The following is a 23,233-nucleotide window of genomic DNA, read 5'->3' on the forward strand; positions in this document are numbered from 1 at the left end:
ATTGGAGGAAGGAGTTTGGAAACACAAAGAAATTTCATTTCAAATATCCATCCACCATAACAAAAGTGGATCACAGCTATCAAACAAAGTTATAATCGGTAAGCATATATGAGTGAACTGATTCCTTAGTACGACTCTGGGATGGTTTTATGAATTTTGTTTTATTGGTTTAAGGTTGTATGGGACAGTGTGCTTCTTGGGATTTAATAATGGATAGCAGAATAATCAGGGGCATAAATACTAAGAGGAGGGGCAGGGTGCCCTGTGGTGATGGCCTGTCTCCTACTCCCTGGACCAAAATCTACTTGTGGATGGAGGTTTTCACAGCTGCCTACACACTTGCAATGTCATGACAGCTAACTGTTTGTTTTCTCCTAGAGTTCTCCCAGGGTCAGAAAAAAATATCTGATTTTTATTTTACAAGAAACATAAAAGCCAAGTGGGACATCGTAATGCATTTTTGTGGTGTCTCAAGAGGACCAGCAGACATACAAGCTTGCTCTTATGATTTATCTGAAGACTTCTAAAGAGATTGAGGTCTTAATGTTGCTGTGTGAGACCCAAGGCCTGGTGACACCTGTGCAGACCTTTGTAGATGCAAGAACACAACTCCCTGCTTCAGTTAGGTTATTCCCAACATGGGAACAGAGCACATGAAACTGGGGTGTTCTCTACAGAGGCTTGTCAGCTGGTCCCATGATTTATAGTGGGAATCCTGAACAGCAACTCCAAATCCAAAACAGCTCCATCTCTCTCTGGCACAGCCATGTTCTCCACAGGACAGGACGGAGCCTAATCACCTGGAATATCTTGGAAACGTCTTCAGAGTTGCGCTGCTGCGCTACATCACACAGTTTGGCTGTGATATCGATTCGTCGGCAGATGTCCATGTCCACCTTCATGGCTTTTTCTTGGATCTTTGTGTCCAGGTCTGTCATAGGCTGCAGGAAGGACAGCAGTGGATTATCTTCCATTAATACAGTTCAGAAGATAAGAAGGAGATGACCTACAGTATCTCCATCAATGCAGATCACGCCAGCCTCCATATTAAATGCTGCCTGGTTTCCAGGCATGCTAAACATCCAAGGGACAGCAGCATTTGGGGTAGGGTAGTCAAGTCACTGCAAGTTGAACACTGATTTCTAACAAAGGCAAATGTTCAAGGAAGGTTACGCTTTAAACAAACTCTCAACCCAAAGCCTTACATTTGCAATGCTATTTATTTTATGGAATGTACATGGAAAAACCTATTCCAGAAGTCCCCCACATGATGTGTGGGATGCAGGTTCTGTTTTATGTAGAAAGACAGATAGTACTTCATGTCAGAAAATTCACCTAGCTACTTCACACTAAAAATAGTTTCTCTTACAGGACAATGATATTATTGAATTCCAACATCTTTCAAGAACTTACAAGATGAAACCTGGCACATGATATATGCCTACAGAAAGTAATGAGCGTTTAAAAAAAAATCTACAACCTAAAATATTTAATTCTAGGAGAAAAGGGACATTCCAAATTTTCTAATCTTGTTCAGATTTTCACTTCCTAGGTTTGTTTGTGTATATATATTGTTTTGCTGCTCATTATTTGCAGTTCTGAGCTCCTTTAGGAGGAAGAGCAGCACAGAAATGTAAGAAATTCAGTGGCTATAAATGGAGGAGCATTTCCCAAATATTCTGTAACTGTGCTTTTTGCACTACATAACCCTTAAAAATCTACACACAAAAGTCTTTCTAGAGAAAAGCATCTAGTTTCTTAAAAAAAAAAAAAAATCCAAATCTGACCAAAGCCAACTATTTATTCCACATACAATACTGATAAGGACAATGTTTTACACCTCATACCCTTCCATTATGGAAATGTCTCTTAAACAATCATTTCTTATCCAAAAAAACCTTGCACTACTCTCTATGAAATTCTGCAGCTTCTGCTATCTACAAAAGATGTACATTTTTCTGTGTTCCCTCACCCTTAGTTAGACTGTGCTCTGACTGGGCTGCTGCTCTCTGCACACACTAACGGTATTTATTTTAAACTATTAAGTTTTAACAGTCCATAACTATGCCACCTATAAATTACAAAGATAAAATTATGCCCTGCATGTTTACATCATGAAAGTTACAAGGTATGTAAACTCAACTGAGATCCTGCCAACCTTTTTACAGTTCTGCTGCCCTAGAGCCACAATGACACATCCACACTTGGCCGGAAGAATGGATTTCCCTCATAAAAAGGAGAGTGCAAATACTTGTGTCCATTGACATTTTCTTTGGAGTCTGACTTTCAGAACCACAATATGCACCAACAGGTTCTCTCCACACCCCCCCCCCCAGGGTTTTTATAAGGAGCCCAGGGCAACATGCTTCTGATATGTCCCAGAGCAATGTTTAAAGTTCCCAACTGAAAACAACACTACAGAGGAGGGTGGAGAGAGAGAGAAAAGAGGAGGGCTGGGGTAGCTCTGCTGTTGAGCGCAGAGATAAATGTGAGCAAGGCCTTAAAGTGAAGTGTGTGGAAAATCAGGAGTGGCTTTTCTTCATGTGAACTAGAATCTTTGAGCACTCAAGTTCCCTACATCAGCTAAATAGTTATCACATAAACGAGGTTTGTCATGCTTTCTACCTGTTCTGATTGTCAAGCCACACTATTGACAATTCAAGTTTCCAAAGCAGGAAGCTGCTCCCTGAAACGACTCCCTAAAATGACATTCACAGTTCTAAATATGCACACAGTTTACTCAATATGCTCAAATGGCAGGCTTGAAACTAAGTGACCCAGCAAAGTAGATCTGAACTGGAGTTTCTGAAATCATTTTGGTTAGATGAAACTGAAAGGAGTATTTTTAGCATTTTTCTAACTGATGGCACCTGCATGGTGCTTCTTCAAACCTGCACATAACGGGAAAGCCTAAACCCTTTAAAGAACATTCTTTCCAGAGGTTGCAGCACTGGAGGGGTGGGGGGGGGGGGGGAAGTACCCAGTACTGCTAGCTGGTGTGAAGCCATCGGGGAACACTCAGGGTTGTGTGATAAGCAGCAAGTTAAATGCATCTACACAGACCAGACAGGAAGCAGGGAGAGGACAAGGGAATTGGTCTGATGCATTAGATCATACAAGGCAGCCATAATACTAACTGCAAGCAGCACTTACTGAAATCATAACTTTTTCATTAATGAAGCTATGAAGATGACTCCCCCCCCCCCCCCCCCGCTTTAAACCTGGTGAACTCAGCCTGCCAGGGTACTTACATCACTCATCAGACCCTTGAAGACAACAAGTTCAGCTTTCAGTCTCTCAATCTTCTCATTTAACTCTTCTTGGAGGGCTTCAGCTTCTTGTGCCTCCTAGAGGACAAATGGTACAAAGAATTGTGGTGCAGAAGGAAGGGCACAAGCTTCAGACACAAAGCTCTAAAGAAATAATCAAATACAGATCGGGAAGCTAATTTCAGTTTGCTCCTATCTTGTGGATCAGCCTCACTAACTCCCAGGTAAGCCATGGAGTGGAAAACAACATGTGGTCCTCTGGGTCCTCACAGTGCTATCTCAGATGCCTCAAATACTGTAATAAACACTATCTCTGGATGTTGGAAGGTCAACAATGTGAATTAGATCTACATAAATAGCTGTGACCATCTTAGCTGCTAATGAAAAGCTATGCCATTATGCAACCCACACCTCTGGACTGCCAGCTTTATTGATTTATCAGATTTCCAATGCATCCTTCACCATAACACCCCAGAGTGAGTTACAACAATTGAAAATACAATCAGAAAAACAAATCAAATTATTACAATTATAAAACTGTTCAAAATGCAACAACACAATATAAATTCAGTGAAAGGGTGGGTCTCACAAAACAAAATGTCTTAATGATCAAATACTTGGATTACGATGTGCATCTTCAGCATATGACAAAAGCTGTACAATTAAGATGCTTAGATGCACCTCTGTGGGGAAGGAGTTCTACAATTTAGGGGCCACCACAGAGAAAGCCCTATCTCAGACTACCACTGAGGATGGTGGAATTATCAAGAACCCCTGTCACACCCCACAGTTCTTAACACCTGAGAAGGCTAGCAGAGATGAAGACAGTTTTTCCAGATATTTGGGGCCTACATCCTTTAGAACAATGAAGCTGTTCTTCTACTGCTGAAGTGCCACTGGATACCAGGAATCGAAGTCCTCTTTATAAAAAAATAAAATCAGAGTTCTTTATTATCCTGTAGTACAATTTACAGAAGAGCAGTTGTGAACTAGTATCCCATTTAGGGTCTGATTTTTTACAAATGAAGTGATACAGACACCTGGTCATTAATCCCAGGCAGTCCCTAACCCCAGGCCACAGGCAGCTCATGAAGCCAGCTGGGTACCAATAAAAATAAGAAATGGCCCCTATCCACCTTTGAAGAAACATACATTTAGGTGCTCTCTGAAACCTACCTCTTGGAGAGTCTCTACCATTGATTCCAGATTCATTCGCTTTGCCAGTTCCTCCTCCCATCTGAAAAAAGAAGAGTTGTGAATTAGAGATAAGAGAGAAGTATGTGACAATGGCACTCTAAAAAAGCACAGCCCAAGTTGGAGGGAGCCTTATGAGCTCTGAACACAATTTCAAATTGAAAGATCTGACAAGCAGTTGTCCTGGCCTTGGATAGTCCTGTATGGGATCCAATTTTCCTTGCTGGTCACAGATTGTTACATACTGCCTAAAGCCAGCCTTCTCCAACTTGAGGCCCTTTAGATGTTTTGGTCCACAACTTCCATAAACCCTTCCATAAGCCCTAGTCAGCATGGTCATAAGATGCTGGGACTGATGGGAGCTGTGATCCAAACATCTGGAGGGCACAAAGTTGGAGAAGGCTGGCCTAGGTTAGGGCAAATGCATGCTCTACCTCAGAATTTAAATACAGTACTGAATCTCACTTACTGGAAAAACTTGCCAGGAATACTTTGGTTCAGTAAAAACATGTTAACCTCCAAATAATCATATCTCATAATAAAGGACACTCTTTTAACAACTACAACTTCATAGGTGAAGCCAAAGCCTGCCTCCTCCTACAACCACAGTGGCAGCCCAAGGCACTAGGAGCTGCTGCTGACTCCATCAGATAAAACATTCTGCAGAAAGCTTCCCTTAAGTAAGCCTCAGGAATGCATCAGGTCACGTTTGAAGACCTTTCGCTCCACAAATCCCTCAGCAGAAGTGCTGGAGAACTTGAAAGCTTGGTTACGAAACTATGATTGACGACTGCCATTAGATGTCTGGAAAAAAGCATCAACGCAGGGATGATTAAAATACTCCCAACAGTCTAATTAAAAGCACGGTATGAAATTGCACTTGTTTACTTATCCAATTGGCTAACATTAACAAGGTTACATTGGTGTAAGAACAGAATACACAAGATCTACCCACAACACTTCATCAAAACTACAAAAGTTTGAGAACTGTTCCTGTGTCATTTGCTGACAGATTCATACAATGATTTGCCAGCATTCCCATTTCCAAAACAATCTGGTGATGTTTGTGTTTACCATTCAACTACATCCCACTGAACTCTTTCCAAAAGCAGCTTCTGTGCAGAACCAACATTTTACAAGTCGTAACACACACACCCTTAAGGGCTGCATTTAGAACACAGCCACATGCCAAGGGGATCATTTCAGAAGGGGACAACAAAGGCAGCTGTTAGGCTGTCATTTTCCGCCCTAATCCTTGACAAACTGCACCTGAATGTGTCGTTTTCCTGAAGCGGGAGGAGGAACTCTTGTGAACCACAAGCATTATGTGCAACCCACAATGGCCATCTTGACTTTTGTGTCTGCAGGGCAGATCTACTGGCATGAGGTGAAGTCTCCCTAATAAGCAACTGCACACTTGAGCAGAAAGATATTTCTAACCTTGCTTTTCAACACCAGCCATTTAAGATATTGGTGCTGGGGTTTGTTTTTAACACATGTGTTTTTAGACTTCAACTCTAGTGACCCTGCTTGCACACAAGTTACTGGTTACCAGGGTATTTATATACAAGCAATGATGCTTTTCCAAATCTGCATCTATCTTCTGACCTGCAGGAAATATACTTGGAGGTAAAAAAAAAAAAAAAAAAGTTGCCATTCTAGACAACAGATTTAGAGATAAATAGTTGAGTTATTTTTCCAAATCATTTACACAAGGAATAATGATGAGATCATTACAATTTTACATGCCAGGTAGGATGTTGTACCTCCAGTACTTAAACTGGTAGTATCAGTTGCTGCTCTCAGAGGCTTATCTTCCTTGATTTCAACTTCTTGAACTACAAGGCAGAGCAAGAGACAGACAAACTGGTATTTTTTAAAAAAATAAAAAGCAAAAGCAAAATGTTAGGTGGGTCCTTCCCCAATACTTGAGTCATTCTAAACAAGTGTCATAAAGTTATGACAAATCACTGTCCTCTCGTAGTCTGCAGGGTGTTTGCTAACCACAATCACACAAGTGGAGCTGTGAAAAGTTTCATTATCTTTGTTTAAACCTAGTTAATTTGCTTCATGCGGTGGAAGGACCCAATCCCAGTTTAACTGACTTAACATGCTTTCCTGGTGACACAGAGGAACCTCAGGCCAAGGGGCTCGATGCAACCCTCCAGGCCTCTGTCTGGTCCCAAGGCCCCACACCCTCCCAAGCTGCACCCATTGCCAGACTGTCCTTGTACCCTCCTTGAATGTTTTTGCCTGGCTGGAGTATGTCCTTAAACTCTGATGCTGCCTCTGGCTTGCCTGAATGGAGGATAGAGAGGGAAATGTAAGGGTGAAGAAATACGTTGCCTTTGCCAACCCCTCTCATGTGGCCCCCAAAAAGATTTTCCAGGAGAGAATGGGCTGAATGGAGTCATATGCATGCTATGTGAATGTACACATTTAAAGAACAATCCAACCGCACCCCCCCCCTGCTTTCAGTTGCAAGGCTAGCTGAGCCAGATAGGCATTTTTTATCTGCCAATGACTCTCTCTGAAGAAGAGCCAGCCGCTACATTTCACTAATGGCACATAAGGTTTCCCCAATGGAAGTCATAACCAAAATCCCTTTTTGTTCTTGGCTTTGACTGTTTCTCCCATGACACTGTTTAATTTCATACCAGCCCTGTGTGAACACATTTAAAAACCAAAGTGTCTCGTCTCCCTGGTGTAAACCAACTCCTGCAGTCTTGCGTCTGACACAAGAACACAAATTAAAGCAACCCACCAGCCTTGCTCATTTCAGATTAATATGTTAAAATAGGCAAGGCTAGAGTCATGACATACAGATCCTGTTCACAAACAAATATTGTTAAAAAGGATTCTGAAACAATCCACCACTGTTGCTGTTAGAAGCATCACAAGCAATATAGAGGTAGTGATGGAGGAAATGCTTGCAGCTGACTGCTATGTTCTTTAGCCATTCCTATAAGGCCTCATTCATTGCCAAGAGAGCTTTAAGATGCTGGTGCAGCATGTTTCAGCTGTCCTTAAGATATGCTCAAGCTCTGAAGCAACCTGAGAGGCCAGAATATAAGTGGGGCTGCTGTGAAGTAGCCTAAGTTGATGCTGAGGCAGCCATTCTTGATCACACACGTCACCTTCCCCCTTCCAACAAAGCAGAGGAAAACGCCTGACTGCTTCATTAGCATCCCTCTGGCAGTAAGAACATAGGAGCCTGTCCTTTTACTGGTAGGCCCACTTCCAGCCGGTGAGACTGCAAGGTGTCTGGGAAGGCAGCCCAAAGGACAGCAGTTCTCACACTTATACTGCAGACAGCTGCTCTTCCTAGGTTCAAAATTTTCTTGGCTCAGACCTCAGTTCCCACAATGTCCAGCTGCAATCAAGGCAGGACATTCAGCGCTGGAGCAAATTTTGCCAGCCAGAATTTACAGACTGCAAAAATGCCATTAGCAGCCACGTCACAGGCTACTGGGATTATTTTTAAATAAGGTATCAATTCCAAAACATTTAAACGCCGAGCATGATCTAAGCTCCTTCCTCTCTCTAAGGGCAGCTGTGTGTTTTGACTACTCTCAACATTCACATGGCTCATTGTTATAGTTACTGGGAAAGGATGGACCAGTCAAGCTGAAGCTAGGAATCCAGCCCTCTGTTTCCATAGGCAATAGGGCATTCCTCACTTATTCCATCACTGCAGCCCCAGACCTCAAACTACCTCCAATGTCATATGCTTCTTTGACAGGCTGGGAGGAGGGAAATACTTTCTAGAGGTAGCATAAAAACAGTTACAGTATTACACAGCAAGGCAACAAGGCAAACCACACCAAACTGATGAAAGCAGTGTTGACTATAGAGAAGAGTCAAGAGTTTAACTACGTACTTCAGCCTTAGAAATATTATTCATGAATTGAACTGACTTCTAAAGAAATATGAACAGTGACAGAAGGAATTTTAAAAGGTGGCCATTATGTAAATGTTTATCTTGATCGGGAGTTTCCATAAATACTCACTTCCTTTTGCATTCGTTTGAACCATTTGGTTTAACTCTTGCATTACAGTGGGGGGATACCAATGCCTACAATGATTCTGGGTCCACGCCTTCCTTTCCTGTTGGGCCCCAGGAAATTTCAATTGCCCTCTACCCTCTGAAAAAAGGCACTCCTCCCTCCTCCTCTTACCCCCATCCAGGAGTGGTGTTGAGGCCTGCTGGTATATCTGCTCCCTCCCTGTCTGATGGAGGATTTGAAAAACAAGCTTTGATATTTTGAGAGTAGCTCTGACAGAGCAGCTGCTTTGCATTCACAAGGCACAAAGTTCAGTCCAGGTGGGAATACTGGAGAGCTCTGCAGTCAAACCTCATGTCCCAATGAGGAACATCCTTGCCCCCATCAGAAGAAACCACATCATTGCTGAACTGCCACGGTGCTTCACCAAAGGGGCTGACCTCCTTCCACCCCAAAGTGGTTGGGATGCGCCAGGCCCAGTGGACAGGGACCGTGGGATTTAGTTTCCAAGATCATTGTGGTTGGCGGCCTCTGTGGGGAAGAACCGCTTGATCAATCAGTTTGCAGAGACACTATTGACAATAACTACAAAGTCACCTTTGAGGTGGACTTAGAGATGGAGCATTTTGAGGTGCCTGCAGCTGTGGGACACAACTGGCCAGGAGTGCTTCAAATGCATCGCCTCCACCTACTACCATGGGGCTCAACCAATCATCATCATCTTCAACCTGAGTGACATAGCCTCCCTGGGCCATACCAGGCAGTCACTGGTTGATGCCCTGAAGGAGAACAACCCTTCCAACGTCATTCTCAAGAAAGATCTTAGCTCTCCAGTGAAGTGCAGCTTCATCAAGAGGAATACCCTCAAGGTGACAAAAGAAATGGAGGCTGAATACTGGACTGTCTCCTCACTCACAGATGAGAATGTGTGGGAGTTCTTTTTCTTGGTGGCAGAACTGACCTTCAAGGGCAGTGTGGTGGCAGAGCTGGAGAGGAGCAGCACGCTCAGGATTGGATCCACAGTGACCTGTACCTGACTGATAAGTGGTGGAGAGTGAAATGCTGCCAGCGATGCAAACTGTACAGATGGGGAAGAAGTTGCATTGGCCTGAACATTTGCACTGGACTTATTTCTATACTAAAGGAAAGTGTTGTTGTTTTTTAGTGTGTGTTTTTTTAAAGAATAGAATAACTCCAGGTTGTCTCATATGGGACCATCACAAGCTGCTTTGTACTAATTCAAACCATTGGTCCATCTAGTCCATTACTGTCTACACTGACTGGCAGCAGAGGCTGCCCAGGATTTCAGGTAGAGGATCTTCCCAGCCCCAGTTGGGCATGCTGCTGGGGACTGAGCCTGAGATCTTCTTCATGCAAAGAAGAGGTGAGCAATGTGTGATTCCTGCATCGCAGGGGGCTAGACTGGAAGATCCTTGCGGGTCTCTTCCAACAATAAAATTCTGTGATTCTATGAGGGGGGAGGGGTTAAAGAAAATATTCCCCCAAATCCTGCGTACCTAGGCAGTATGTGGGGAAACCATGACCTTCCCAGAGAGTGATCCCATTTTGCTGCCAAACCAAACAGACACCAAACCAACAAGCTTGACATTAGATAGGATGAGGCTTATGTCACAGTCACACACTGAAAATCAGCCCTCCCAGGGAGACAAACCATTAAACAATTATTGGGTATGATTTTAAAATGCATCTTAACTGCACATGGAGAACTAAAGAACACTGTGAAGAAAGGAGGGCAGGCCATGCTTGTTTGCTCCTAATATGAACCAATAGAGAAGTTGGTTCTCAAGCTTCCAAGGAAATAATTGTGATTATCAGGTGCATGCTTTAATCAACATACTAGTGGCAGAATTCCACAGTTCCAATGTCAAGTGATAATTTCAAGGGATGATCAAACATACATGCAGACCTAGGTGTTGAAAGGAATTCTTCATTTGGTGAGAGCCAAGGATGAGAGAGTGTAATAACAGATGTCAGCTTTTCATCTGGGCATGAGGGTTACACCTAGTTTGCTCATCTCTTCGATGAGAAGCATCTATGGTATTCTGTCATGAGCCCCGCCAACATTAGACAAAAGGATGAAGAACAAAGAACAGCGAGTGCCAGGCCCAGGTAATTGCACCCTGGGTGGTACCCCCTTGCCCCACAGTCACGGGCTTGAGACATGTTTTTCCACTTGCTGCCCCATGGCAACGCTGCTTTGTCTTAAATCGCTTCAGATCTCTTGATGGCCATGTTTTCCCAAAGTGCACCTGACTGGCAGGGTGTGCCGTACTGTTTGCTAATGCTGGCAAGAGATTTTATGTTCCTCATGCTCAAACACAACCAGTTTACTTTGAAATTACTCATGTGTGGGTCTGTAGCAACATGCATACTAATCTCTTTCTCCCTATATCCATCTAAAGAGTCATTTCCCAATCACCAGGGCTGGCATTAATGGTTTTTTAGTTGCTGGTTACATCACTGTGGCAACTGCCAAGGATGTCTGATTGGAAATCGTCATTCGAGGGGAGCTACATCTCTCATCCACGTCAATGCCATTAAAAAAAAATGTCAAAAGGCAACATTTGATGTACTAGTTCCACGAATTAATACGATGCAAAAATGACGCTTATAACCAAGATAAAACAGAATTGTGGAAAATTAGTACCCTCCATCTAGGTAATTTTTGAAGTTTATACCAGCTTGCCTTGGTGCAGAATTCAACTAATAAAGATGCAGCGTTTTGAGTTAGCTTCTCTAAATACACTGTATGCCATTAGGTGTTCTTTTAAACCATTAACAGCAGAGACAAGTATACCACAGACAAGAACTTTTCAAATCATCGATGATAGTCAGCACTTGGTAGGCGATGCTGAGGAGGGAGCAAGAAGATGACAAATAGCTGTAAGTAACCAGAATAACTGCATGCATTTTAGCAAGTCTGTTTATATTTCTAGTAAGATGCTTACTGAAACACAAAATTGAATGGATACTGAACAGCTCTGTGCAAAATGTTTTAATTTAATGGGAATATCCAATTCCATTAAAAGCTGGCTGAAGCTGCTCAGGAGTTGCAACTTAGAGCCTCATTTCCTCAAACCATGGATGAAGTTCAGTATACTAATTTTAACAAAAACAACATTCTATACTGTCAACACTGGCAGGCAGCAGCTCTCCAGGGTTCCCAGCTCTACTTGGAGAATGATGCTGCCAATGACAGACCCTCAGACTTTCTACACAGAATGAACTAATCTACCTATGAACTACACCCTCTCTTCTCTTAGTTTTCGATATGATGCTACCAAGTACCAAGTTTCTATATGCAGGAGACTTGAGCAAACAGTCCCATCAAGTTGGCTTCTGTACCTGTTCTCATTAATTATGCCCCAAAATGGAAATACTATTTCTCCTGATGGTGGAAAATGTTAGCAAGAGATTTCATAGGTCTGGTATGCACATGTCAGAACAATGATAATGCCTGGTGAGCTAGTACCTTGTAAGCACTGAACAATTATGCATGGTGATTAAATTCACCTGAAGGGGGGGAAGCAACAACTTGTTGTTGGAGCCACAATAAACACTCTGCACTGTAACAAAGAGCAAAGTTGTATTTGTTCCAAGCTTTGTAATAGCAAAACTCCTCCATGCTTAAGTTTACAAAGAGCTGAGAGGAATGTGTTGGGTTGTGGTTTTGACCGCATTCTTCAAAGTTCTGTTGTTAATTTCAGCAGGGCAACACCTCCTCAAGCAGCTCTTGTGCAGAACTTGCAAATAAATACATTTCTATCTATTGTGGTAAGATCTGCATGCATGCTATGCTCCAGCTACCATTGCAAAGATTTTCTTTGCTTAAAGCAAAGGAACTTCACTGAAATAAGAGCTAGGATATCTCTGTCCTAGCCTGCTCCACGTGCTCAACAGCTCAGAGTCCTTCTAATATAACCAAGCAGCCTGATCACATGCTATTTGCAACTTGCGTAAAACACTGTGGCTTCGTTGCAGTGCGCATGTAGTCGTCCATTTGCTAAGCAGAAACAGCCCCGGTCTGTATCTGGATGGGTGCCTACATGGGAATGCAATGTGCTGCACATGCTATTTGCAACACACATTGTAAACTGCAGAATTTTAAAATTAGTATTCTGAATATTGAACAATGCCACAAATTTTCAGCCTTACCTGAATAGCAGGGATGGAGAACTAGTGACACTCTAAATATTTTTGGATGGACCACAGCTCCCATAATCACTGAACACTGACCATGTTGGCTGGGGTTGATGGGAGTCCACTGTCATCTAGAGCAGGCTTCCTCAACCTCGGCCCTCCAGATGTTTTGAGACTACAATTCCTATCATCCCTGACCACTGGTCCTGCTAGCTAGGGATCATGGGAGTTGTAGGCCAAAAACATCTGGAGGGCCAAGGTTGAGGAAGCCTGATCTAGAGAACCACAGGGTCCGCATCCCTGCCATACAGCTCTGATGGCATGGCATCCATATAATTTAGGTCAGGGGTCAGCAAAATTTTTCAGCAGGGGGCTGGTCCACTGTCTCTCAGACCTTGTGAGGGGCCTGACTATATTTTGAAAAAAATTAAAAATGAACGAATTCCTATGCCACACAAATAACCCAGAGATGCATTTTAAATAATAGCACACATTCTACTCATGTAAAAACACGCTGATTCCCAGACTGTCCACGGGCCAGATTTAGAAGGCAATTGGGCCGGATCCGGCCCCCAGGCCTTAGTTTGCCTACCCATGATTTAGGTGATATATGGAGATTCCCATGACAATTTAGTCAACTGTCAGGGATGATAGGAGCTGTGGTTTAGCAACATCTGGGGAGCCAAGGTTGCAGAACATTTCTCTAGGCATCATGAACTATTTATAGCACTCTCCAGACATAAAACTGTACTAAAGAAAACCACCTCAAAGGATGGATCAGAAACAACCTTATTTTTAAGGCCATCCTAAAAAATAGGGGAACCCTTCAAAAGAGCTACTCCTTAAAATTACACTGAAACATGCCTTGGTAAATAGGACACGTTTTGTAGGCTTAGATGAAGCAACAGGAAAGTTAGTAGCTTGAAAAAGGAAAAGTGAATGTAGCAAGTTTTCTACAATACGTTTTCTTCCAAGTTGCCAAGACTGAACAAATGCTTCTGAATCACCTTCCTGACGTTTTCTGAAGGGCAGACTGTAGCAGTTTATAACTGGGATGAAAGCCACAAAGGCCTTTGTATTACTGATCTCCAGATTCAGCAGAAAGGAACCAATTCAGAGAGGAAAATAAAAGACAACAAGGAAACCAGCTCCACAGCAGCTTGGGGAATTATTCAAAACCACATCCTGCAGCACATAGCTGCTGTATTGTAGCAGCTATTCCTAGTCAGTAAAAATCTGAGGGGTTTACCTAGAATCATTATAGGGAATAATAGTAAAAAGCCATAAACTGCTCTGCTCACATTTAAGAAGAAATTCATCATATCACACAGATTTCAGCTAGAGCTACAGATACATTGTATTTCTTATTTCATTCTTGTTTGTTTTAACTATCACACATTGAAACATCTTATTGTATATTAAGAGTTCCTCAGTGTCAGGCAATAATGTCCATCTGCTTAAGACACCAGTCACAAGAATGATTCACTTACAACTCAAATATGCTTACAGGGGAGTAAACAAGTTTCTAGAGAAGACTATTCCTGTGCATGTATCACATTCCTCCCCACTGAACAGTGTGATGCCCATGTCAGCCAGTGTGCCAGCTCTTCTATAAGAGCCTCCTCCTACAGAGTCAGTCTACCCTACATGGATACGTCAAAAGGAATGCCATTCTCTATCTGACCAAAACTAGTTCAAAAGTTGCAGTAAGCTCTCCTTTCTGCAGACTAATTTATGTGGTAAATTTTTATTCCAAAAATATCCCTTAGCAAACTGAATGTTAACTGCTTTCATATGATCTAAGTCCTACTGGAAAAACAATTAGCAGCAAAGCTTATGAAACATCTGTGGTAAAAAAAAGAGAGAAAGTCATTCTTTGCTTTTTGTAGTAACTGCAGCTATTATAACTGGAGGTAAAAACAGAATTCTTTTGGCTCACTTTTGAAAGAGGTAATTATTTTGGCAATCTGAAGAGCAGAGGATTAGCTTGCTGAAAAGAGCTCCAGGGTGCAAGATAATTAAATACAGAACTCATGTTTTGGAGAGCATTTTCTTGCCTAAGCAATATCTATATCGCCACATTGTAAACTACCTGTCAGACTAGCTGCATTACATTAATACTCAAATGTCTACTGAATTTTAAGCAACATTTTACTATGGTGAAAGAAATATGATGAAATTTTCACACACACACACACACACACACACACACACACACACAATGATCATGCAGGCTAAGAAACAATGTAGGTGTATGCATGGTGAAGGCACATTTAAAAACTTTCTGATCAACTCACCTAATGCAACTTGGATATTTGTTTGAACAAAAAGCAAAGTATACTGCATTACCCTTGTAAACATTACAGGATGATTTTTTTAAAAAAAGATTACAGGATATCTTTGCACTAAAACTCCTAATTTTCAGTTTAGAAAAAAAAGTCTACTTCCTTTAAATAAAAGTGGCTAGCAACACAAACAGCTTACAGGCACCTAAAGATTAATGCTGGTGCATTTTGGTTTCTGAACAGCCACAAGCAGAATACTACCCATTTGAGAGATGAATATTGTACATTTTAAGAACTTCAGATTTAGGCTTTTATACTTGGTGGTGTTTTAGAAGATCCAGTGAGAGTGAAGCTGCACAACTATTACTGGTGTTTCTTTCATCTTCATTCTAGCAACCAATCTGATACTGATACACTGCAATAAGATAACCATAAGGCTGTTGTAGTTCAAGTAAATGCATTGTTATTCTCCACCACAGAATTTTGCAAGCAAAGTTTCAGATAAGAATCAGGACTAGAGTATCACTCTAATTGACACAGCCATGTTTAATGAAATATACTTTCCTCAAAGAAGAATTTCTGGAGTATCACAATTTGATCAGCAGCTTTACAAACAGCAATGACATACTTGCTTTTGACAACTGAATGAATTTATTTTGGTACAATAAGGAGGTGTCAGGGTACCAATGTCATAAGCTTTTGTGGGAGAAGATGGTTGCAGTCTGGTTTCCAGGATGCTGGGAGTTCACCTCCCTAAGTGGCACAGGCTCAAAAACCTTTATCTACTCAAATAAACTTTCCTACACTGGATTTCCTTCCAAGCAGGGTGACTGGATGTGCATGGTCTTCAGCACTCTCTTCAAGTTATTACTGATAGATTTGTCCTAACTTAGATCTCCAGGGCAGTGTATTCTCTTGAAGTAATAGCTGTATAATAAGAAAGCAGTTCTTTCATATTCCTGCCCCAATATATTGGACAAGGATTAGAAGGATTTGAACATATGAACCACCAATGGGGAGGCAGTTGAAGTGGGACCCACACTAATGCTAAGACTTCTCCTCTCCCATACATATAGCACAATCCTATATGTTTGTTCAGCGGAGCTAACTCTCAGGTAAGTAGGTGCATTATTACATCCTTATTCTCTGTACCAGTTTCACTGTTGGTGGCTTTATGTCGGCCAGTGCAGTAGCTATTTAGAAATCTCTGCAAGTGCATGGAGTTGCAAGAGTTATAGCATTGGAAGTATTACAGCCCCAACAATGTTCACTTTAATAAAAAGAACTGGTTGCATAGAACACACTGGCAGATGCTATAACTTCATCATTCACTCCTCAATAGAGCAATGCGCAATTACTAGAGTGCTAGACTGGGTCATGTGCTTGCATCCTCTTTAAATCACATGCAAGGCAAAGTCAACAGGAAGTAAAGCAATCAAGAGAAGTTATAAATCTATCCAACCTCCTAAAGCATCTATACAATATGAAATTGAGAACAGATGGAAAGCACACTGGAAATAAAGCCAGCTGATACACCTGAAACCAGCAATGTGCATGAGAGAACTGCAGTAGCAAATGGCAATTCAGATTTTCAAACAGCCAATTCCACAAATTTATTTCTATACTGATAAAGGCTTTTATTTTTATTTTTAGAAAAAGTCTAACCAGCCCAACATGCTGCAGGTAAACAAAAACAAAAACCCTTCACAAAATATTATAAAAAGAGCATTTGTGGTGCACAACAGTTATTCCAGCCTATCATTTGCAGCATCTATATAACAATATACCCACTCCAATGTCTCCCTCTAAGCCTACATCTAACTTCATCTAAGTGTGCAGTTCCTAGTAGCTAATAATTTTTCTGCCCCTCATGACAATTATTGAACACATAGAAATTATTTTGTTCACACAGTTTTAAACATTAAATAAACTTACAGCACAGCCCCATACATTGATGTTCATTTACAACAAACCATAGACTTCCAATATGGTGGCAAGAGGAATATTATATCAACATTATATCTTTGTGCTTTGCTCCTGAACTGTGGTAGCTGATTCTGAGCGACTTTTCAAAGGAAAAAATACTAAGAAACATTCAAGATAAGATTACATTTCTATCACTAGTGTGGGTTAATATTGTATTCCAAGTAATTATGGCTGGATAAAGCAGACTATGTGAATCCTGGCAGGATTACAGCAGCCAGTGAATGAATATTTGCCACATGAGTGCAGATTACCCTTTGCCAGACATGCCCATACTTAAAATGCACCATCTATGATTCAGTTTCACACAATAACGCAACCAGAGTGCAGATCTGTGTTATTAACAAGCAAAGCACATCATTAATGGAGACAGAATACCATTCTCTCTGCTGCTCTAACGTTCTTGTTTGCAAAGGAGATTTAGGGACGGGGCTGATGTAATAGGCTGTAGATGAAACAACTCTACATCCATGGCATAGAATTATTCTTCTCCTCTGAGATTAAAATGGAAGTCTTCTCACATACTTTAAAATGAAGAAAAACAGTCAAGTGAGGGACTATGGAGGATAAAGCTTGCCACTTACTGGATTTTGCTGAGCATTTTGTGGTCAGGATCCAAAGAAATGTGCTTAAGGTGCCACAGGCTGCAAGAGACTGAAAAATCTACCCACTCACCCATCAAAACATGTGGAATTGGGACTTCACATCTTTATTTCATTTCAGCAGTTCCAATACCGGAGACAAGCTGCTGTAAGGTTTGAGCGGCTGGTCACTCGGTCCTTGGAACCTGCACAGCAAAACCTGAACTCCATAGCATTGACTGGTTGTATGTGCTATTCTCTCCAGAGCATGCACATATCCCTCTTCTGGATCACCAGCCCGTTTAGACAGAAGAAACGATATATATTTACACCCCCACACCTCAATTAATATTTATAGTGCAATCACACATTTGCTTACTCAGAAGCAAATCCTACTGTGTTGAATAGGACTTACTTCCAGGTAATCATGTATAAGATTGCAGCCTTTGATATCTAGATAATTTTGTGCTCAATGAGGATCAAGGAAATAAAGATATGAATTCTAATAAAGAAACACTTCTATATTTCTTCCAGGTTGGTGGTACAGCTCGTAGAGAGGTTGAAAAACATCAATGGAAACTAGGTTAGTGGAAACAGCACTCAGCAGGACTTTAGTAAGGCAACTAAAGACAAAAGAAAGCTGAAACCTGTTATAGCCAGAGTTTTATTTAAGCACTGAAGCATAACATTGAGCTCTACTGGTTGTGTGGCCAATGAGTCAACCCTTTCAAGAGCATTAAAATATTCCTGATTTTATTTACTGGCTGGGCAGCTACCCACACTAGAAAAATGTTTGATGGAGCACTCTACACTAGATCCTATGGAAAAATACAAAAATATTGATCATTTTTCAAAAAGTCTTGCATTCAGATTTTAAGCAATGGCAACAGCCTTCTTCATTCCTTTTCACAGATCTGTAGCTTTGCCATATATTAAACACAATCCAAATTACAAATCTTCACATTCTCAACTTTTAAAAGCACAGCCCTAAGATTAGTCAACAGCCCTGGGGAAAAATAAAAGCTGCACAGGAGTCAAAAGGCAAAATCCTGGCAGTGTCCCCACAAAGCCTGAACTGCAGTTTTTTAAAAAAAGCAGCTGCTGAGCTTTACATCAGCCTCATTCTTACTTTAGCTACAGACAGTCCAGCACTTGGACTGCTTTCTACAGCCATTTAAGCCTATGATTACACATAATGAAGAGCTAGAAATATCTTATGTCTAGGTTTCTATTTTCACCCAAGTCATCCCTGCTCATGTCTTCAGATACTATTTGAGTTGGATTTAAGAGGCTGGTGCTGCAGAGCTACTTAAAAGAAGAAGGAAATATAAAGTAGAACTTCCTAGAAGATTAGTGGTCAAAAAACTCAAATGGCAGGATACACCAGACACTTCAGGAATGTAAAGACTCCATGAAAGCTTAAACTACTAACTAGTACGTATTATGAGGATTTTGTATGGGGGAGAAAAACCAAGCTTTTTATTTAGCTAAATTCTGCAGCAGCACAACCAGATGCCTTAACCTGCAACAAAACATGTCTCTCCTGCATCAGTTTCTGCAGCCACAGCAGGCACTGCGACCCTCCAATACAGGCTTCCTCAACCTCGGCCCTCCACATGTTTTGTGGCTACAATTCCTATCATCCCTGACCACTGGGTCCTGCTAGCTAGGGATTATGGGAGTTGTAGGCCAAAAACATCTGGAGGGCCGAGGTTGAGGAAGTTCCAACTCCACTCCATTGTCTCCCAAAACAGACGGATGCCAACAACAAAGTCAGAGAAGACTCACTGAAATCAGTGGGAATGTCAATTCTTTTCCATGAATCTACTCAGGGTATGGTGAATTCTGGATACAACCCCAAATCTTATCTACATGGTTAAGTGGCACAGTTTTTTTCATAACCCTTAGGGAGTCTTGCTTAGCCTTCTCCAAACTAATTCCCTCCAGATGTTTTGAACGACAACCCCAATCAACTCTAACCACTGGCCATGCTGGCTGGAACTGATGTGAGCTGTAGTTCAAAACACCAGGAGAGCAACAGGGTGAGGAAAGCTGGCCTTGGTGATCACCTCAACACACTTTCACATAATTAACAGCAATACGTTTGTGACTTCTGATTACAACCCTAGCAGAGATAAGCACAAGAATGTTAGATAAGGAGAAATTAGACTGACTCAGTGAAAACAGCCAAAGAATTATCAGAAGCAGCTTTACGGCATGAGATTTATTGCCCATTTATTCTCAATTCTATTGATTCAGCATCAGTATTTAAGCCTTAGCCTATGGCTCACAAGGCAGCAGCTCACCTAGCATTGACTGTGATGGAAATACCACAACCAAATGAGAAGAAACAGCACATATCAAGCTGCCTATCCAGCTACCTCATTTTAAAGGCCCATATTCACTGCATTTGCTCCCCCTTCCCATCTCTAAATCAGGCTGAATCTTAAATATAAAAATACTATGGGTAACAGCCAACAATATTCCCACTGAAATTAAGTCCATTGATTTCAATGGGTCTACTTTGATTACTTGCACTGGATATCACCTTAATAATTCAAAGTTTCTTGAAAGATAGAATCATGTGTATACCAGCAAAATGGCTGGCACATGTGTGCAGAGATTCCCAGTGAAAAAAACAAAATGCATCCAAGACTGTGGTATTTATAGCTCTACTGTTAGGAAACTTGCACTTAAAACGTTAGAACTGGATCTGCCCTGCATTTAAAAACTGACACCAATCAGTTGGCAATACCAACTTTCTGCACCAAAGCTATTCATTAGTATAAACTCCTAATGAAAAAGAAAGCAAAAAAAAAAAAACTCTTGGAAACTATAGTGATTAGACATTTTCTCATTAAGAAAAACCCACACCAAAAAACTTCAGAAATGCAATGAAGCCATAGCAAGGTAGCACAAGGAACATGGTCAGGAGAGAATTATAATTTCACTGGAATTCCTTCCCATATCAAAAATCATTTGTTTTTGATTGGCCTTTGCTAGTATAACATTTGCATCTTGTTACAGTGATATTTTAACTTAAAAGTTGATTTAGACATTCCTCACAGATTGCTTTTAATAAAAATGTGCTTAAGTTCCTTAGATTTGGAAAACAAAAGTTTGTTAGTTTTGTCACGCTTTCCCTTTGGCAATGATAACCTTTCCCCTCCCCAGCTGCAGAAAATTTGGAATAATTCCTATCCTCAACTGGACTTTATTAATCTGCCAAATCAAAGTGCAACCTGAGGAAAAGCAATTATTTCCAGCTCAACCAATATTAACAAGTTAGTTTTCTCTCCACAGTCACAAGAGGGCCCAACTGCCTGATAAACACTCAATGTCTGGACCAATTAAAGACAATTTTGGAACCATAATATACAAATCCATTCAAGTGCTGGAACTAAACTTCCAGACAGACTGATCAATAGGCTTTCTGCAAAGAAAAGACCTCTTCAGAAATGAGAATACTGAAGACTCTATGAGGGATTTTCACTAACTAGGCAGTCTTTAGCTGGCCACACAGAGTTATTAATTCAAACCACACACCAAGATCTTATTGCAATATTTATCAACATATACTGCAACACCAGAGATAAAAATCTAAGCATCTTTAAACAGACACACCCTAAACATTTCAGACCAAATGCTACAATAGAAACAAGAAGTCTGAGCGAAGACTGGCTTTTGTAAAGCAAAAAATAAATATCAGATTTTAGAGCAAGCATGGACCTTTGTCATAAGCATCAAAAAGAAAGAAAACAAGTTGTGAGATGATAGTAATTTTAGTATAGTAAAGGGGTTTTTTTTACTATTAGACCTCACAGAGCATTACTCTGAGCAAAAAACATGAAAGTTTAAGCTAACTACCGGTACCTGGTCCAAGAAATGTCTTATTTGCCTTTTGTTCAAAGCACATGGTATTCCTAACACCATATAGTCAGTACAATCTTTACGATATGAAGCCGATGAAAATCAGCTAATGGTTCTTCTACAAGTTAGTAGATACCACAGCAAAAAACCTAATGTGGACCAAGAGCTGCAATCCTAAGCAAGTTTCAACTGGCTTACTTATGAGTAAACATGCATACACCAGCTGACAACCAAGTGTGATTACAGGACTGGTTCCCTGGATCAGTTGCACATGTGAATGGATTGGGATGGCAGTTTTCCTTCAAACCACTTGCAAAGACTGTAATGTCTTTATTTCTCCTTTTTCAGTTGAGAACTGCAGTCACATAGATTCTTAATCCACCACAGCCTCATTTACAAATTTCATGTATCAGTGTGCCACTCATGGATTTATTTGTGGAGGATACTATTTTGCAGGAACAAGAAAATGGGAGCATAGAAGTTACAATAATAACTTGTATTCTCATTTGTCAACTTCTGCTTAAAAAACCAACAACTATGAACCTGAACTCATACATTCTTTTTGAGATTTCAGTGGTTTTTCACTTAAAACAACTGAAGTCTTAGAGTGGCATGTCAGACTTCCCACGGAAATAAATTATTGTAATATCCATGTATTTGTTCTGGGCCTTGAGTTACAATGAGTTTATTGCTCTCCTATCCCCTAATATCATGCCAGCCATGTTTCCTTATGCCCAATCGCACACAAGCAGCCAGCAATGCAAAGTGAGTCTACAAAAACTGTGTATCCTGTGGACACCCACATACACACTGAAGAAGGGAGGGAAGAGAAGGAATTATTTCTCTAGCACATTTTTAAAAATTCAGTGCCTGATGATCATTCTTACCCACCGCTGAGAGGCAGTATGGAGTAGTCTAGGGCAACCCAGTCAGTTGGGCAGGGTGGTCCTACTACTACTACTACTAATAATAATAATAGTGTTGGCCCATATTCAGCCTCCACTCAAGCATGAAACTCGCCATTTCTTAGCATAGCCTAGTCCACAGGGTTGCTGTGAACAAAGAGGGCGCACACACACTGCCCTAAGTGCCATGGAGAAAGAACACAATAAAAATGTAATTAAAATGTTTTAAGAGAAGTGATCGGTAACAAACCTCTGTGAATTTGCTACTTAAAAGAGGGACCATATACAGTTTATAGAATTACACACCAGGGGGAGGGGAGCGCCAGCAATTGTATCTACAGTTGAATCCTCCAATTGACGACAGAGGAAATTCAGGACTTTTCACTTTTTGGGTTGTATCCAATAAGTTCTACTCAGAGAAGATCCACTGAAACTAATGGACCTTAGTAGGACATTTCTATCAACTTCAATGGGTTTACTCAGAGTAGGACCAGCTTCAGAAACAGTCCTGTTAGATTATTTGTTCTGCTGTAAAAAGACAGCCAATATATGCTGTACCGCCTTATGACATTTCCATGGGCTCGTACCCACAACAGCACCATCAGGATCACTTATGTGTTCCAATACCTTTTAGAACATCCACAGTAAGCTACCAAAACCATTAATAAATAACATACATTTACAATGCCATCTGCTTCGCATGATAACAGTAAAGAGTTTAAATACCCAAACAAGACTTGGGTAAGCAACTTCAAAATAAAGAGTCAGAGCATAAAGAGCAAGGACACAGTTTCTTTAAAAGTAGCAAAAACTATGAGCGTTATTTTAAAAAATAGTGCTGGAGACTGAGCCCTTACAATAACGAAAAAACAGAAAAGATTATTATGTTCTTTTTAATTATTTTGTTATCATCTATAAATAAAAGCCTTAATAATGACAAAATGTTTTTATTGCTGTTTACAAACCCAAAGGTCAACATCT

General features: G+C 40.9%; 1 protein-coding gene and 1 pseudogene across 3 annotated transcripts in view; one reads left to right on the forward strand and one right to left on the reverse strand.

Annotated features, from left to right (window-relative positions):
- The window catches only part of IFFO2 (intermediate filament family orphan 2), a 46,631-nt gene that overhangs the window by 17,053 nt on the left and 6,345 nt on the right, over positions 1-23,233 (reverse strand). For both annotated transcript variants that reach the window (XM_079987039.1, XM_079987038.1), the window contains exons 2-4: positions 4,446-4,506; positions 3,252-3,347; positions 801-941 (exon numbers count right to left, since the gene is read on the reverse strand). In XM_079987039.1, coding sequence (XP_079843165.1) covers positions 801-941; positions 3,252-3,347; positions 4,446-4,506 — 298 coding nt within the window. The remainder of the gene's footprint in view (positions 1-800; positions 942-3,251; positions 3,348-4,445; positions 4,507-23,233) is intronic.
- LOC307223385 (ras-related protein Rab-34 pseudogene) lies at positions 6,874-9,504 on the forward strand (annotated as a pseudogene). The gene has a single exon. The product of its transcript is annotated as a ras-related protein Rab-34 pseudogene (transcript).

Source organism: Podarcis cretensis (assembly GCF_951804945.1).
Source record: "Podarcis cretensis genome assembly, chromosome: 8".
Classification (NCBI taxonomy): Eukaryota; Metazoa; Chordata; class Lepidosauria; order Squamata; family Lacertidae; genus Podarcis; species Podarcis cretensis.